This window comes from Amphiura filiformis, unplaced genomic scaffold (genome assembly GCF_039555335.1).
Source record: "Amphiura filiformis unplaced genomic scaffold, Afil_fr2py scaffold_45, whole genome shotgun sequence".
NCBI lineage: Eukaryota > Metazoa > Echinodermata > Ophiuroidea > Amphilepidida > Amphiuridae > Amphiura > Amphiura filiformis.
This window is the reverse complement of record NW_027305509.1, coordinates 515,769-534,175: the sequence shown is the minus strand read 5'-3', so window position 1 is coordinate 534,175 and position 18,407 is coordinate 515,769. Positions and strand designations below refer to the sequence as shown.

The 18,407-nt window shown below is 36.9% G+C and overlaps 1 protein-coding gene across 2 annotated transcripts in view; it reads left to right on the top strand.

Annotated features, from left to right (window-relative positions):
- The window catches only part of LOC140144218 (cystathionine beta-synthase-like protein), a 42,337-nt gene that overhangs the window by 3,333 nt on the left and 20,597 nt on the right, over nt 1–18,407 (top strand). For both annotated transcript variants that reach the window (XM_072166035.1, XM_072166034.1), the window contains exons 2-5: nt 7,361–7,605; nt 15,037–15,152; nt 16,327–16,461; nt 17,635–17,919. In XM_072166035.1, the coding sequence (XP_072022136.1) occupies nt 7,478–7,605; nt 15,037–15,152; nt 16,327–16,461; nt 17,635–17,919 (664 nt within the window). In that variant the 5' untranslated portion in view covers nt 7,361–7,477. The remainder of the gene's footprint in view (nt 1–7,360; nt 7,606–15,036; nt 15,153–16,326; nt 16,462–17,634; nt 17,920–18,407) is intronic.

The following is an 18,407-nucleotide window of genomic DNA, read 5'->3' as shown; positions in this document are numbered from 1 at the left end:
CAATCTGTCTTTATTTCATCATGAGACTTTTTCTTTCTCTCATTGCAGAATCAAAAAGTAAAATGAAGTTCAAAGATATTGGGGATTAAACATACCGTATTGGGGAATCCCCAATACTTTGCTCTGAATGCAATATTATGTCTCTTCCGTCTCTAATTTCATCAGACATTTTCTTTCTCATTGCATGATCACAAGATGTTCAAACATATTGGGAAATCCCCAATAATAGTTGGTTGGTGCAATAAAACTTTGCTCTGAATGCAATATTATGTCTCTTCCGTCTCTAATTTCATCAGACATTTTCTTTCTCATTGCATGATCACAAGATGTTCAAACATATTGGGAAATCCCCAATAATAGTTGGTTGGTGCAATAAAAAAAAGAACTTTCTCTATCCTCTTGCATTGTTTACATTTTAGTGTACTGATTACTTTAGTACTCACTCTTGGCCATAAACCCATATGTATATACAATGTGTGTTGACCTGGCAGAACCATGTCCCTGCCTGCTGAACACATCTGTAATGGTCTGTGGTTCCAATAAAATATTAAACTTAGGGAATGGTGCAATGATAACTTGGGATCTATACCGACTGACTGACAGGGCTGTCAAATCTCACGCATTGGCCGTGAGTCTCACGCACTGGGTCACTTTCTCACGGTCTCACGCCAAGGTAGTATAATCTCACGCAAAAAGCTGGAAAATCTCACGCATCGTCATGAATAATTTGTTGCTCCCCGCTTTTCACATTATCGAGCACCGTGGCTCAAAAAATCATGGTACAAAATGATCACTGAAGTCGGCAAATCCCGGTACGCCTCTGTCTCACGCCAAGCAATTCCAAAAAGTTGACAGCCCTGCTGACTGATAGAGTGGTACTAAACATGAAAAATGGGATACAATTCATGTTTAGCATGCAGCGCTAGGCGTATGGTATCTAGGCTTAGTTGATTTCATATCTCAAAAGCGGACACAGACATTGATAAAAACGTCAGCGTCCTTGCTTCATGTTCCAACACACACTCTTCTTTTCTTTATCTTTTTTTTTTAATTTCAAAATCCCCACCACTTGTATGCACCATGCTTTAAAAGCAGGAACCTCCAGTGGAACATGGATTGTACTCCCGGGGGGGCCACTGTAATGGTGAAGGGGGGTATCAGGCGCGTCCGTAAATTCACGTAAAAAGGGTATTTTTTCAGACTAGGGTACGTTACGTGCGTAACGTGAATAGGGTATCAAATTCATGTAAAATTGGTGTAAAAGGGCCTGTTTTTGGAGCTCTTACTTACTTAGGGCAATTATGCCAAGTTTGGGATTTTGTGCTTTCTCCTTCATTCATGAAAAGTGAAAGGAAAGTGTCTTCTTCCTACACCCCAAAAGCAGTTAAAAGCCATCTTTTAGCTGTCACTGACCTGTCATCAGTGTCAGAGATGACAGATCCCTATACTGGCCCAGCTAGCCGTACTAAACACGAGGTCCCCGGACGAGGTCACAACTTGTTCAGAATATACAACCAATCAGCATGCTTTTTCTTAACTGTGGAGTCAATAAATTATGAGGAAAAATATAAGAGGATTTTCGATTGGCGAACCTCTTTAAACTCATTAATATTCATAGTCTTGGTGGCTTCCAGCCCAGAAAATTTGGTTGATCGGAACATGGTCTAAAGGAGCAACAAGGCAACCACGAACTTCTAGAGTTGTAAACAAGCTGTGTCAATGAACTTTTGACATGTGTGAAATTTTACCGGGTATTTACAAACACAACTATTGAAGAATTTGGAACTATTTTGGCTTTCTTAAAATATAAATCAATGAGTTTCAGGATTTTAGTTGGGTTTACCACTAAATCCAGTATGATAATTAATGCTCTAAGATGTTTTAAATCGAGACGAAATTAGGAAATAAACCAAGCTAAACTGGCCGTGTTTGCCGTCTTCTTCCAACTTCAATGTGTGGTTTGCAATCGCCATGGTCGTAATTTGCGTTGGACTTGCAGTTCAAAATTCTCTTGGATATGTGGAGAATTGAGTACATCCCAATCCCAAAGAATAAATTCTACAATATTTCAATAAAAAGGGTTAGACCTATGATCCAAAAAGGGAAATTATTGGCCCAAAAATCTTGAAAATATTGGACATACTGCATGAACTTTGAGGTAAGCTTTAGCACAACGTAAACTAGCTTGTATGGCTCAAAATTCAGACGGCTTGCCACAAATTGCTAGCCCTATCATGCCACTCGCCGCCTGGGTTCTGTGTGTTTACTTGTTTAGGGGTAATAATTGTATCAATTACTTGTTAAGGGTTGGGGAAAAGACAACTACTTGTTTAGGGTAGCAAATCGTGCAACTTATACTTGTTTAGGGGGGAAAATTTCAGTCTCGGAAATACTTGTTTAGGGTGCTTTGTGAGAGTCCTCGGACGCGCCTGATACCCCCTCTTGACACTATAGTGGCCCCCCCGGGATTGTACTATGTTCATGTTGACGTCAATTGGTTGTGAGCTGATCTTTGCTTTGTTTTGATTGGACTTACGTGCGATACGCCTCTGACATGCCTCCGGAAACCATATCAAATGTAGGTCACAGTGGATGTAGATAACTATACTTTGAACTAGACAGATTAGTAATAGAGTAAATAAAACAGGTTGTTAATTGCATTAGATTACATTAGGCTGGATTGAAACTTGTTTGATTTCTTGATAGACGACTGTTTGTTTAGATCAAAAATGTACATCATAGAACATTCTGGCAGCTTAACAAAATGTAAACAACTAATTATTTGCTTTGATTAAAATATTTGTTCAATATTGCCCAAGATTTATGATAGATTTTCTATTGTGCAATATTCTATTCTCTAGCTGCTCATATCAAATGTATGGAATAGAGGGTATGCAATACAACGTCACTCATAACAGAGTCATCCTCATTTAAAATAAAATTCTGTCCTCCATAATACCTTATATGCATCATTTCCATCATCGAAAATTCGCATGATAATAAAATAAAAACGTGTGATAGGTATGAATGGTTGTGGAATCGATCTAGAGACCTGTCCCTCTGTCACCTTAAGTTATCTTAGAACTGTCCTCCAGCATGGCTGCCATTTCAATTGTTATACCGTTGCGGTTGGTTTATTGCATACACTCTATATTTTTAAAGAAATAAAGGGTGCTGCATTATCCTTAACACCTAAATAATTTGTCCGAGGCAGTAAAAACGTAAATAATGGGTGAGGCGCAGCCGTACCCATTATTTTAAAAACGTTTTTACTGCCGAGGACACATTATTTGGATGTAAAGGATAATGCTGCACCCTTTATTTCTATTCTATTACAAGAAAATAGTGCGATTTAAAGAGAAAATATCATTTGTTGTTTACAAATATCAAGTTGTTTACTTCATGGTGGAGCGCGTACGCGTAAGTGACAGCGCGTATCGCGGAAATATTGCATGCGTAACCAAGCGTAATGCTGTGCGTAGAATGTGTTACGGCGCTTGACCCATTATTGCAGAATAATGGGCTCTCACGTGACGTGTTTTTAAACAAATCACAGTGCGCGATTTTGAATAATGGGTCGTAAGAGTAATAGAATTGTATATATACGTATCCTAGCGGTACTCAATGTAGCCTTATGTAGAGTGTGCTCAAAAAAGGCCATTCTCCTTCTCCTTTGACATGACACAAAACTTTTACCTTGGAATCATCTATACATTAGATTAAGCATATCGAGGGTTCAGAACCAGAAAGCCGTAACTCACTATGACCAGTTCTCACAAAATGAGCACAAAGTTGGCTCCTTACTTTGGTCTTCAAAAATCAGTATATATTTCCTTCACATGTGTCTTTTGTTTATTATTGAATGTTGCAATGGACTATTTCCATACTGCCTTGGTGACTTTATGCTAATTTTCAGTGATGCCAACGCCACGCCTTACATGTAGACGCACAATTGGGCTACTTGGCAATCATGCACTTGCCGCTACACAAAAAAATGTTCCGCTTCTTGTCTAAAATTGGGCTAATTTACAAAAGTCAGGTCGTGGCAGTAGTTTGATATATTTTCCTTTCAATTTAGCCGATTTACAAAGCTTTTGAGTCTCTGAAGATTTGAATTTCAATTACAAAGGGTTTTGTGATCATTTATTGATCGGTCCGTAACTTCGCATTCACTACCGCAAGTTTTTAAAAGTCGGGTGCCTTTCCGCCCAATTGGGTGAGTTACAGTCTGAATTTGGGGCAATCCGCCCAAATATCCAATATTGGGCACTTTTTTTGGAAGCTTAAAAATTGGGTTACTTGAGACTCGACCTTTACAGCGGCCTGGCGGGCTAATGTGCCGCGCTTTGGCGCTGAAAAGTTTTGGCAACACTGCTCATTTTGTGGGAACAGACGATTGTGAGTTACAATTTTATGTCAACTGTTCTCGGGTGATGGGTTCTCTAAAGTGGAAATGAGGGTGAGGATGTGCGGCAAATTTCACACATCAAGTTTTGATTTGGGGTGCATTTTGACTTTTCAACAATTTTGGTTATTGGTGGCCTTAATTTTAGGAATATTTGGTTTAAGAAAGGGTGTTTCTTTGTTTTATCAAAAAAGTTGTCAATTGTTAACAAAATTTACTAATTGGTATAAATTTCTGGTCACTTTTTCATCAAATTTTTGGTTTTAAATTTGTGTTCCCCAAAATCTTGGTGTGTAAAGGAGGGGGGGGCAAAAATTTTGTGGCACATCAAAAGAGGGGGACAAAGGTTTTTTGGCACATCAGAAGGGGGTAAAGATTTTTAGGCGTGGCCAAAGGGGGGGGCAACTTATCATTCATGGTCTTTTGAACATACAGGTGCCTGGGGGCAACTTTGTTTTGGGTGGGCCGGGATGTGTGGCTGGAACTCGTGACATATGATGTACTATGGGCTGTGAAATAATTATGTGATATGCCAAAAATCTTTGCCCTGCCCCCCCCCCCCCCCCCCCTTTACACACTACGATTTTGAAGAAACCCCAATTTAAAACATTAAATTGTCTTTATAACGCGAGCGCAGCAAGCAGGAAATTTTGCATATGTGTTCCTAATGTTTTCCTACACCTTTTTAGGCGTAATATAGAAACGGTGCCCAAAATATTTGTGCCAAAAATTGCTTTCCCCCCTTTCGACCTACCAAAAAATGCTTGCCCCCCCCCCCACTTTTGGCCTGCCAAAAAATCTTTGCCCCCCCTATAATTCACCACCCTGTAGGTACACATAATTATTGCACCACCCCTTATCAATGGTCATGTCAGAGGAATGTTAATATTCATTTGCCTTGAACAGATAACAGCATATGTTACCACATACTACATACATGTATGTGACTTAAAAATAAATTGTAGTGGAAAATTCCATTAACATCATGTTGACACTGTACGCAGCATGTGTCAGTATGCACCTGCTGACAGTGAACATGGAAATAAATTTAAGCTTTCATTCATTTATAAACATAATAACTGGACATTCAATGATGGACATTTTGTGAAATTTCAAAGTGGCAAGGATTCATGAAAATGTCATGCTTGTATTAGGCCAAATAAAAAATAAACATGTTTCACGTCCCCTCCCGCTTCCTTTTTTGAGGTTTCTTCAATTTTATTTTTATTTTTTGAAATTCAGTTATAACTTTTCAAAAAATATGTCTAGGAAGTAGAGATGCTTTCTATCTATAGCCTTGCTAATATACAAGAAACACTTTTTAAAGGTTTTATGATAGTTAGAGGGGTCTATCTCTCAGAACAACAAATAAAAAGAGGCCTCCTCCTTTTTCCAGGCATTATTGTATACGCTAAAAACAGCTCTAATTATGGGTATTTACATCGATTTTGCGATAACAAATAAAAAGCCCCCTCTTCCTCCTTTTTTTCAAAAACCCGGACGTGAAACATGTTTTTTATTTTACTTGGCCTTATATTAAATAGTCGTCATAAAAAAAAACAATTTTGTGAAAATGTCCTTGTAAAATTTCTACTTACGGTATGTGCTATAAATAGTCTTTTGTGTGACATTAAAGGAGAATATTTATATTACCGATGAAAACATATAATGTGACACATGAAGTGAAATGAGTTGGAATCAAATTGATTTTGAGATATTGGTAAAAAAATTCTTTTGTTTTATATTGTTTTCAGGGATTGATAAATTGATGTAACTTTGCAAAGAAAAGCTGTATCAACATGGGGTTTTTAGACCAGGGTCAACATGTGACTCATTCCCCTTGATCATGTCATGTGATGCGATCAAGTAAAATCAGTCGGAACTCGGAAATATTGATATTGAGATATAGCCATACAAAGGAAATATTTCCTTTTGTTTTGGAAACTCTTTAATTGCTCACGAGTATCTTTGGAACTGGTTGTTCAATTTCAAAGGTGTTTGCTGCAAAATCCAAATTTGTAAATACTTTTTACTATATCCTATAAGAAACTGAAAATTTAATATTTCTGACTGATTTTGCTTGATCGCATCACATATATGCTTCTTTTTAAGTAATTATTGAACACACGTACATATATACTGGTTTTACCGAAAAGCGAAAACATGATAATATTTACGACAACATCAAATAAAATGTGCCGTTTCCCACCATGTGGTATTTAAGTCTCACGCCAGTTTCGAATGTGCCGATGGGATAGCTTCACGCTCTAGTGCGGGTACAGTGATGTCATAGCAATTCAAAACCTTTGTGTGTATGACGACGTCAATGTACCCACACTGAAGTGTAGGAAATAAAATCTGAACATATCACATGGCTGGAGCAGACACGTTTTATTCGATTTAAAGGTTAATGCTGTTCCGTTTTCAGTAAAACCAGTGGATATACATATGTTCAATAATTCTGTTTCAAAAACATGTTTTCATAACTTGCATTCTAAAAAGTGAACCCTATTGTTTGTAATAAACGCCCTGGGGGCTTTGCATTTTTCCAAAAGGGGGCGTTTATTGAAGATGAATTGTCAGTGAAAAAACTTACAAATCAGGTTAGATTTCCTGATGGTGCTCCTGTAGAAAGGAGGAATTTACGGCTATACTAATTATAGTATTATGGCGACGAATTCTACCATAATTAGGTAATGGAATAGATGGAAGTGTGAGTCGTAATTGGTTTTGTCTAATGTCTATTCAATTTAACGATCGTCACTGACAAGATCGACATGACTGATGCAAGTTTTAAGTTTACCCACACAAAATGGCATGGAAATGTTCACATTTTTGTCACTTTTTCACAGAAAAATTGAAGGGGGCTTTTATTAGAGGGGGAGTGTTTATTACAAACAGTACAGTAATCCCAGAATGATATTTTTAATCACCTTGTCTTTGTTTTTCTTTCAGATTTGCTCCTTATTCATACCAAATCAAACTACGAGTCGTAAAGAAGTGGAAGCTCATCAAAGCCTGTGTCTCTGTTGAACGGAGACAAGACCAAAGAAGACCTGAATCCAACCAATCATGTCTAAAGCCACCCATACCATGAACCATACAGGGGACCATGCATGGATCGCACCTGATGTACCGTCTAAATGTACATGGCATCTAGGAGTTGATAAGAAAGCTAGCCCACATGACCACAGTGCCAAGTAAGAATATGTACAATTATTTAGGGCTGTTTAATTTTGCATTGTTTAATTGTTTTCATGACCTTTTTATTGTGCTTGCTGGGTTATATTAGGCACCGGAGTTTTGCGCGATTCGCGCAAAAGCGCACATTTTCGCGCATTTGGGTGTCCAAAGCGCATTTTGGGTTCCATCGAGAATGTTCACGATTTTGACCCATCGATAAGCTTAAAGTTAAAACTTACGATTTTATGCCCCAAATCGGCAGCATTTACAAGAAAATTCACGCAATATTGGTTCTAACTTCACTTATGTACATCAAAATACAAATAACGATCATTAAACCAAGCATAATGTGGGGAAATTTGCCCTTGCTTTCGACATTTCGATCGACGATTTGTGATGGTCGCCATCTTTATTTTTTATTTTTCCAGAAACTGGAAATGAACCGAAGTCGTTCAGTAATTGATTGACAGGCCATGGTTTTACCGATGTTTTTCTCGTGTTTTGCATTGATAACATGGGATCACGCATTTTAGCGCATTTTGACCTATTTTTTGGCGCATTTTCGCGCATTTTGAAAAGTGGCCAGCGCATTTTGCCGTTTGAAATCGCGCGAAACTCCGGTGCCTAGGTTATATCACGAATTGCACTCAGTGTTTGAGAGAATTGTTCTCTGCTGGTTTTATGTACTGGTACTGTAAAAGTAGAAATTTTTGTGCAATTAATTTTTTGTGCTTTGCCAATTTTGAACTGTTTCCTTTGTTTTTAAATTCATGATTCTAAGTTTCCTTACACTGACCTATACACAACATTGTTATTTTCGCCAAAAAAGCGAAAATAAATTTAGCGTAGAAGTTTCCACTTTCATGTTTTTTGTGGCTTCTGTGATTATCAGGGATGTAAATCTTCAGTAATTTCCTGATTTCTGGAAATTTTGCTTGGATCTTCCTTGTACAAAGTATAGGGAAATACACATTTTCAGGAAATGTTAAAGCAGTTTCAAGAAATTATGTCCTGAAGTGCTTGTTTTCATCCCTGCTATATGGAGACCAGGGATGTAGCTACGCTGGGCGGTGGCGGGCGGATCCGCCCGGCACTCTTGATTTCCACCCGGCACTCAAGTTAATTTTGAGCCCAAATACCCGGGACTGCAGTCTCAAATGTTTCAAAATCAATGAACAATCAGTATAAAAATGAGCAATTCTTAACAAAATTTCAATTTTTTTTACCATTTCATATAAATTTCACCCGGCACTAAAATTTGCCTAGCTATAACCCTGATGGAGACAATGTGTGAGAGCATTCAGTAAATAATACCACATCACCCAGTTAGAAGCCAGACCACATTAGGTGTTAAACACTGAACTCACCATGTTTTAATTAGCAGTGATGTGGCAGAGATTGATTCACTAGTGATCAATGTAATACTGGATATTATTTCCACTTGTTTCCACTCGCTGGTGCTTTCACAAGTGACAAAAATTAATTGTGCACATTAATTTTATTACCGTATGTCAAAATAAAACTGAACATTACACGCATTGGAATATGTAGAAGTTTATGAATTGGACAGCGGTTTACAGGCTGTACATGTATTAAAATGCCTGGTTTTTTTCATGGGCATGGGGCAGTCAGAACTCTTGTCCTCCTCCAGGCTAAGTAAAAACTCAAATTTGAAAAAAAAAACCTCTTTCTGCAGTAATTTTGCACAAAAGTTGTTTATTCCCCCCAAACTCACTTTGCCCCCCCAAAAAGAAATTCTGAGGCCACCACTGTATGTACACAATTACTATTACAGTATGTTGACACTGTAAAAAATGACATTTCTCAAATTTCAGTTTTCTAGACAAAAAGTCAATTCAAAGTGTTGGAAAATGTTAAGAGAGATTTGGGGAAAAACTGGATCCCTTGTTGTGTGAGATATTACATATAGGCCATCTTAAATAAATCCTGTGTCTCAAAGCTGCCGTGCGCGTTAGTAAGGGATGAAATCAAAACTCGACCGCCGGTTCCGTCCGGTTAGCATTGTTTAGAATAATAGCACCCGGACTGAACCGGCGGGCAACCGGCGGTCGAGTTTTGATTTCTTCCCTAAAATCGTGCGTGTAGTCCTCTTTGGAAATCAAGAAATTATTTTTTTTATCTCTTTATTTTTAACAAAAAGGTGAAAATAAAACTCAAAATTCGTATTTGATTTCAAGTTTTCGATTTTTTCGTAAACTTTGGACACAAGTAATAAACAAGTAATTTAGTTTGTAGCTCAGTGACTTTTTTTTCTGCTATTCCCACATTTACAACATTGGATTTTTGCACAAAATGCTTGTCCGAAATCCTGTACTGACACATAAAAAAAAATACTGTAAGAAACACAAGATTCCGCATTAGGTTTTCAATTTCTCACAAGCTTTGAGACACATGATTTAATTAAGATGGCCTTAGAGAAAAACATTTGTTTCAAGATTGTTCTAAATTTGAAATAACCTTGAACGTTATATTCCAGTTTTAGAAATTAAAAACTCATTTTTGTAATAAAGCGGTCAATACAAAATTGATGTCACAGTGGACATGTATTTTAAACGATAACAATATCATACCGTTCTGATTGAACCAACATTCAATCTTGAGCACTGTATAATTTAAAAAATGTATATATCACTATCAGAATTTAATACATTTTTTTGAGGGAGTCACACAAATACCTGGAATAAAATGCAGGTGAAAGTCACTGTGTGTTTTGTATTCATTAGAATATTTTGTCACTAGTCCACAGTCCACACTTTCAGACATATGTGTATATAAACACCTCAAAAGAAATAAGTCCCCCTCTGAACATGTCGTCATAACATCGTAAGGTTTCGTTTTGTGCCAACAAAACTAACTTTGAAATAATTATATGAGGTCGCATGTCATAAGTTGCATGGTACAATTTCCATTACATGGTCAAAAATGACAAAAATGTATTTTTGATATGTTGTATATATTGACAACCTCTAATAATTAACACATTTTTTAACCATAACACAGGCTTAATTTATGAGATAATGCTTAATTACTAATTAATTAATACACAGGCGTCTATGTAAATCTCAATTTTCAAATGCATTTTCTCAAATCGGACCTCAATTACATAAATGACTGTAAATTTTTATTTTATGCAAGAATGTCATCAGATTTGGAGGATATGTTCTCAATACATTAATGCTTCAAATGAACTATTTAAAATAATTGTACGTATGTTAATTACATTGTGAAGGTCAATGACCTTTTTACGAGTAATTAGCTAGACGGTTATTCTATTATTGAGGAAATGAATATCAAGAAGAGAAATGTACATTAGCATGTTGCTAAAAATACTAAAATTCAACTAGGATTTCATCAAAAATTACAAAAATGGAACATATAACCCTTTAAGGTGGCGCTACACCTGTTGATAAATTTGTGACTATTTTTGCATTTTCTCAAAAATAATAACACACTGGTAACAAAAGTTATGTATATTATAGGGTAAGGAATCCAGTTACTACACTTCAATTCCAGTGACTCAAGACAAGCGGTATGTTATTTATGATAAGAAAAGAGGTACTGCTAGAATGTACCTCATTTCTTAACATATAATGAACCCTTGTCTTGAATCACTGAAATTTCAGTGAAGTAATTGGAGTCCTTACCCCTATAATATACATAACTTTTGTTACCAGTGTGTAGTTACTTTTTGAGAAAAATGCAAAATTAGTCAAAAAATTTATCAGGGGGTGTAGTACCACCTTAAGTAGTCGGTAATTGTTTTAGTTGTACAAATTCAACATTCAAAGCTGTCAATACATCATACCCTCACAAGATTTGAAAAAGTAACCAGTAGTTTTGACATGCTGACATGTGAATTTTCACATAGGCCCTATATTGCACACTCCCGCATCCGCCTGCTCCACATCCGCCTGCTCCTCCACCCCTGGCATTTTTCGTTTCAACTGATGTGATTTTTTTTTGAATAATGTATAATTATATGCTTCAGTAGACTGAAAGAGTATAAAATTAGGCTTAAAATGAGGTATCAACCACTGCTGTAGGCTATGGGGTTACGGAAAGCCAATCAAATTTGTAACGCAATTTTCCGAAAAATGTAATCCCTCCACCCTTTTTGCATACCCAACTTATGACATGCGACCATGACTGTTTACTAAGTGCTGTGTGAAAATGAGAGATTTCCATGACTTCTGAGCTGAATGAGCCTAAATTGAAGACAAAAAGTGCCCTTTCCAAAAGTCACAAAGTAGGCCTATGCTTGTTTACTGCAAGGCATATGGGGACAAGGAATGGAACTGACCATCTTACAACTCACTGTGCTGAACTCTGCACCAAGGGATTTGCATGGCCGAATGATCAAGAATCGATACACATTACAGTAAATGTTCACTTGGTGAGGATTTTAAACTGCACTCAAACACATGGGGTTTTCCATTAGTAACAAGCCATGAATCAACTTTTGTGACAAGCATAGGCCTACTTTGTGACTTTTGAAAAGGGCAGTTTTGCCTTCAATTTAGGCTCATTCAGCCCTGAAGTCATGTAAATCTCTCATTTTCACACAACACTTAGTAAACAGTCATATAATTATTTCAAAGTTAGTTTTGTTGGTACAAAATGAAACCTTACGATGTTATGACGACATGTTCAGAGGGGGACTTATTTCTTTTGAGGTGTTTATTAGCTTGAGTGGATCACCAGTATGGACAGTACAAATGTATGATTGCATCACCCAAGAAATTGTGAATTATCACAATAGAATAAAAGTATAAAGAATCGTCCTTGTATCTATCACCTGATATATTATTTTAAGTGCATATCACATGGCTCAGATACAAGGATAAGCCAATCATATTGCCATATTAAGAATTATAAATAGATACTCTCAATATGCAGCTGACTGCTGCCCATTTTAAGAACTAAAAATTAATTGTATAGTATGTGTAGCTCTTCAAAACGCTGATGCAGATAATGCTACTTTTAAAATATCATGCTGAATATTTAGAAAAAAAGTCCATAGTGCAGTATAGTGAGCTGTCACAAATTATGTGAGTCTCTTTAAAATCTACACCCCTGTGTAGCTCTGTATGTCTTCCATAGGGGTGTATGTGGGGAGGTACTTGGACATTTGCCCAAACTTTGACTTTGCCCCCCCCCCCCCAGATCAGGACAAAAGTCCACTATTTTGGGCCATAATTGCCCAATTTTAGGAAATTTTTCTGATTTTTGCCACCACCCCAAAAACTTCACCCCCCCCCCACATGGATGTGGCAATATTACTCATGATACAATACATGTATATATGCAGTCACTCAACTGGTCAGTAATTTGGAATCAAGAAATTATACGGTACTCAAAATGCTGAGTCGGTTGTTTTCAATGTTTACCTGTTATTTTGTCATGGGCTATTCCAGTTGAAATCCTTATACCCCCTGGATATATGAAGACATGCCTTAAATCTTCCACACAGGAGTGTAGATTTGGAGTCGCCCATTCAGGTAAACCCATATGAAATTCACAATCACTGCATGGCAGAAAAGGTCGTGTCTTCAATAGGGGGTGTATGGATTTCTATTGGAATAGCCCCTGAGAGGAAATTATGACATGACAAATATCTGAAATATTTTGGTTTATTTGTATTTGCCTAGTATTTGATCTGACATAATTAGTATGATAAAATTAATAATTTGTTTGACTTGTTTGATATGCTTGAGATTGCATAAAGAAAAGATTATCTTCTACCCTGTCATATTACTTACTGAAGCTTGTTTTAACAATGGTTTCCGAATGGGGTGAAAAGTTGAAGAGTTGTTGGCATGATATGTGTAAAGTTAAACCACAAATTGGACGCCATAGTTGTAAACTCTGAGTTGATTTTTACCAATTATTCCATGATTGCATGTGGAGAAACGAAAATAATAACAATTTTATTTTTTGTAGAGTTTCAAGTCCCTTAGCATTGACCTGAAAACACAAATGACTGAACTCTGTACTTGTACATTGTACATTAAAGTTGTAAACGAAAAAATCAGAGGCCCTGACATGAAATTTTGTGTTGACGAGAATCCACTGTATATTTATGTAACACCTTTTAAAACCTTAAAATCACAAGGTGCTGTACAAGTCCAAAACATCTAAGGCGCGTGAAAGTCGATTCCGAGTTTATCGTCCCAAGGCCAGCGTCACTTTTTGGAAACCAAAAACACCAGCGTCAAATTTTCAAAAATGCCAAAATAATTCATTATTTTCAAAGTATCAGTGTTTTCACCAGTTTTAGCAATTGGAAACATATATTTTTGTTTGTAAAACATATAAATTCATAACTTGGAAGCAACACCAGGCTCTTTTCTAACTTTTCTAGTCCCTACCCATATAAAAACATGTTTATAAATAACATGTATGAGTGTGGCTTTAAATCAACACGCATTTTAGGTCAATAATGAAATCTGATGAAATAATGAAAAATGAAAAATGAAAAAGTCACCTCACCAACCTGGGGAAAAAAAGGGACGATAAACTCGGAATTAACTTTCATGGGCCTAAACATCTTAAACAACAACTTCACATGAATTAAAGTTTTAACTTCAACACTACACTATTTTTCGCTCACCTGGAACGTTTTCACTAGTCCGACTAGCGTCTTCAGCAGATGGTGATGCTGTGTTGATATCTTGTCTACAATCGGGATATCTCACACTGATGATGTCATATAATGTCTTAACACTTTCAAAAAAGGTGATGAAGCAAACAAAATTCCTACATTATTATATAAAAAAAAAAACTTGATAAAATTGATAACCATTTAGCAATAAAAATATCCCCACATTTGATGTTACAGAAACTAAACATAGTGGCTGCAAGCAGGATACAAAACAGTGATAAAACGATTTTGCACTTTAGTCCGGTAGACCTCATTTCATTGTACATACTGTAATCTGGCCAGCCTGGGCCGATTCTAATATTAATGCCAATATCCAGTCCATACGAGAGTGAAAATAAGATGTTTTCTACCAGAAAAAAGTAAATCCTGGTTCACCTAAATTTTGTCAGGATCAGGACCCACTTTTATAGTCTAGGGGGACTCCCCTTTGTTTTGGTAATCCGTGTTAATGAGTTTGCACTGTAATACATAACTTTTGTTAGCAGTGTGTTATTATTTTTTGAGAAAAATGCAAAAATAGTCAGAAATTTATCAAGGGGTGTAGTACCACCTTAAATTACTTTATTCTTGTACAATTATATTATACATTCAATTTTCTTAACTACATATTATTTTGTTCTAAACCCAGGTTGTTTGTGGCTTTTTACATCTCTTAGATTTGTTATGCAAATTTAGATTAGGTATTACCTTATGTACAATATTTTGAATATTTTTGTTTTATAGACTTGATAAAAATAACATTTTTTGTCCGATTTATATCTTACAGAATCTTCACCGATGCCAGACAAAAGATCCTACCAAATGTTCTCAAGATGATTGGTGACACACCCCTTGTAAGAGTCAATAATATTGGCAAAAGTGCCGGCCTTAAATGTGAATTATGTGAGTATACACCTAGTTATAATCTGAGACTGAATTACAAAGACTAGTGTGCGTATGACGTCCTGTCAACCAGACCAAATGTGAAGGTCAGCAACCAATCACATTGAGCTTTGCCCTGACATCACACGCAAACTAGTCTTTTTAATTCAGTCTCGGATTATAGACCGAATTAAAAAGATTAGTTTGCATATGACATCCCGTCAACAAGATTGAAATGCTGTTCTGCGCAGGTCAGCAACCAATCACATCAAGCTCTGCCCTGACGTCAGATGCAAACTAGTCTTTTTAATTCGGTCTCAGACAAATTCAAGCATGATCATATTGTTTGGATTTTCAGATGAACACCAGGTTAGGCTATTCCAGTTGAAATCCATAAACCCCCAGTGGAAGACATGACCTTAATCTCCCACACAGGGAGTGTGAATTTCAAATGGGGCTACCGGTACCTGAATAGGTGACTATTTGAAATCTGAAACATACAACCCCTGTGTGGGAGATAAAGATCATGCCTTCCATATAGGGTGTGTGGATTTCAACTGTAATAACCCATAAAATGTCCTATCCAACCTGTGATGTGTCTTCTGCTATAAAATTGCAGACTGCGGATAGTGACCATGACAAAAAAGGCTTTTCACTTTGTGATTTCAAAAACATTGATAACATCCGACGTCTTTAATTGTACCGACTCAAAATTGCACCATACGTAACGCTTTGACAAGTCGCAAACTGAGTTTCAAGCTCATGGGGGCCACTTGTACAGTGTGCCTCCATCATTCATTGTCAAGGGCCTGAGATTGCATGATAATTTGGATCTTTATGTTTGAGCGCTTCAAAGGTTTGTGCATTTTTGGCACAACGCTTTACACACAAACATAAACAAACACTCGCCCTGCAACTAAGTTTGCCGGGCACATAGCGATATAAGACAGATGTACATTAAGTGGCCTCTATGAGCGACACACAAACATGCAGGTCGCATCAAGTGCGTCTCTTAATGTGCCCATCATCCATGTCGTGCTTGCTTGACAACGAATGCCTGAAGCGCATTCGGAGGGAAATCAAATACCCCGATTTTCACTCCATACTATGGCTGTCGAGTCCCGTTTCTCCTTCTCTAATTCTGTGTGGTAGATTCACTCAAGGTGTACTATATTCTGTTGGTTTCCCATTACAGTGGCCAAGTTGGAATTCTTCAATGCTGGTGGGAGTGTCAAAGATAGAATTGGATTAAGGATGATTGAAGAAGCAGAGAAAGATGGCCGCCTGAAACCAGGCTATACGCTGATTGAACCTACATCAGGAAACACGGGTAAGAAAAATTATAGTTTGTCCAGTTTAAGGTATAATTTGTTTCACCTCAAGTTCAGTAACGTACGTGCGTATTTTGCTTGCCACAGTATCGAATCGCACACCGTCACACGTAAAGTAAAACCCGCTGAATATACACGCACGGCACATGTACTTGGGCGGTTTTATCGGCACACTTGCAGCACAAACTTGATGTGAACCAAATTATAGGACATGACTTGCACCAATAGATCTTCACAAGTGGCGCAAAGGTTCTATTGCCGAAGAACATACCTTTGTTTGTAGATTTTAAAGATAATTTAGAGTACAATGTAGGGTGTATTAGATAACAATGGATGGGATCATGTTAAGACCTATTAGCCTAGATAGATACTAGTGATACTATGATAGGGCATGGGAGGAATATGGCAATGAATCTTTGCATATATGTATTCTTCACACAATAATAATCAAGGGCTTAGAGCCTAAATTTGTAAATGTCCATGATGAAGAAAATTAAACTTTTACTCAAAGCAGAAATTAGCCCGCCTGACAGCTTTCAGAATGTAGCACTATTCCTTGTTCACTAGGTTGATTCCAGATTTGTAATTTTACCTACAGCACCAAATTTGTTTGATCTTCGATGCTTGCTGTTGATGAATTATCAACTAATTAACAGAATTGCTGGTTAATTTTTAAATTGAAATTGTATTGATCAATTATCTTTAAATTAAAATTGTATTGATCAATTATCATAATTACATGCTGAGACGAATCGTCTCAGATTACCTGCACATCCCCAGATTCATATGTAATCATAATTCAAAATGATTAGCAAGCTGGCGCTCTCTTTCTGTAGAGACCTTGGTTTAATTATTTGCTATGATTTGATTATTTTTATGCTTGCTACCCACTTGTACATTACTTGATCAATTCTTTGCTGTATTATTTTGTTGTTTGTCCCTGATGAAGGGCAGTTTATCTGCTCGAAACGTTGGTTGTATTTTTGTTAACTTTGTGTACTACACCATTCTGGTTTACATCTGCATTAGTTTTTATCTTGTCTTTGTCTTGTTCCCCACACCAAGTTGCTATAATAAGGATCGACCAAGCATCGATGGTCGATCAGATTTGGTTATTATCATTATATTAATTTGTTTCTATTGCCTAATTCATCTCCTGTTTTCTTCCCCAGGAATCGGACTTGCGCTAGCAGCTGCTGTGAAAGGTTACCGTTGCATCATAGTAATGCCTGAAAAAATGAGCAATGAAAAAGTGGACGTACTGCGTGCTCTTGGAGCAGAAATTGTGAGAACTCCAACTGAGGCTAGATTTGATAGTCCTGAATCACATATCTCGGTGGCACAAAGACTCAACCAAGAGATTCCTAACTCTATTATTTTGGATCAGTATAGGAATGCAGGCAATCCGTTAGCACATTATGACTCCACAGCTGAAGAAATTCTTAGACAATGTGATGGTGAGTATAAAAGCTGTATTTTTATTGGTCGGTCAAGTGAATATATCACATAATTAGCCAATCAGAAATGATGTGATATAGCTGAGGAAATTCTCAGACAATGTGATGGTGGGTATATAAGCTGTATTTTAAGGCCAGAATAAGGGAAGACACATTCGTCCATGCCCGAATTTGAGAAGGCTCAAGAGAGCTTAGTAAATTGGTGGGAAAATGAGTCAGAAATGAAACGAATGAAGACTGAGAACAATATATTGAGCATAAATAACCATGACGTCATTGCCATAGACAATTTCGGTGCTGGAATTTTGATTATCACTTGTTGAGAGCCAGCTGTTTTTATTCGTTTTTATAGTCAATATGAGTTCGTTTTAAATAAAACTATGTGATTCGTGCTTGATAATTGTTTTTCTAACATCAGGCATAATGTTGTGATTTCCGGAATGTTCATTTAAAGGGAATATTGGAATGTCATCTTTTCCTGGGAAAGA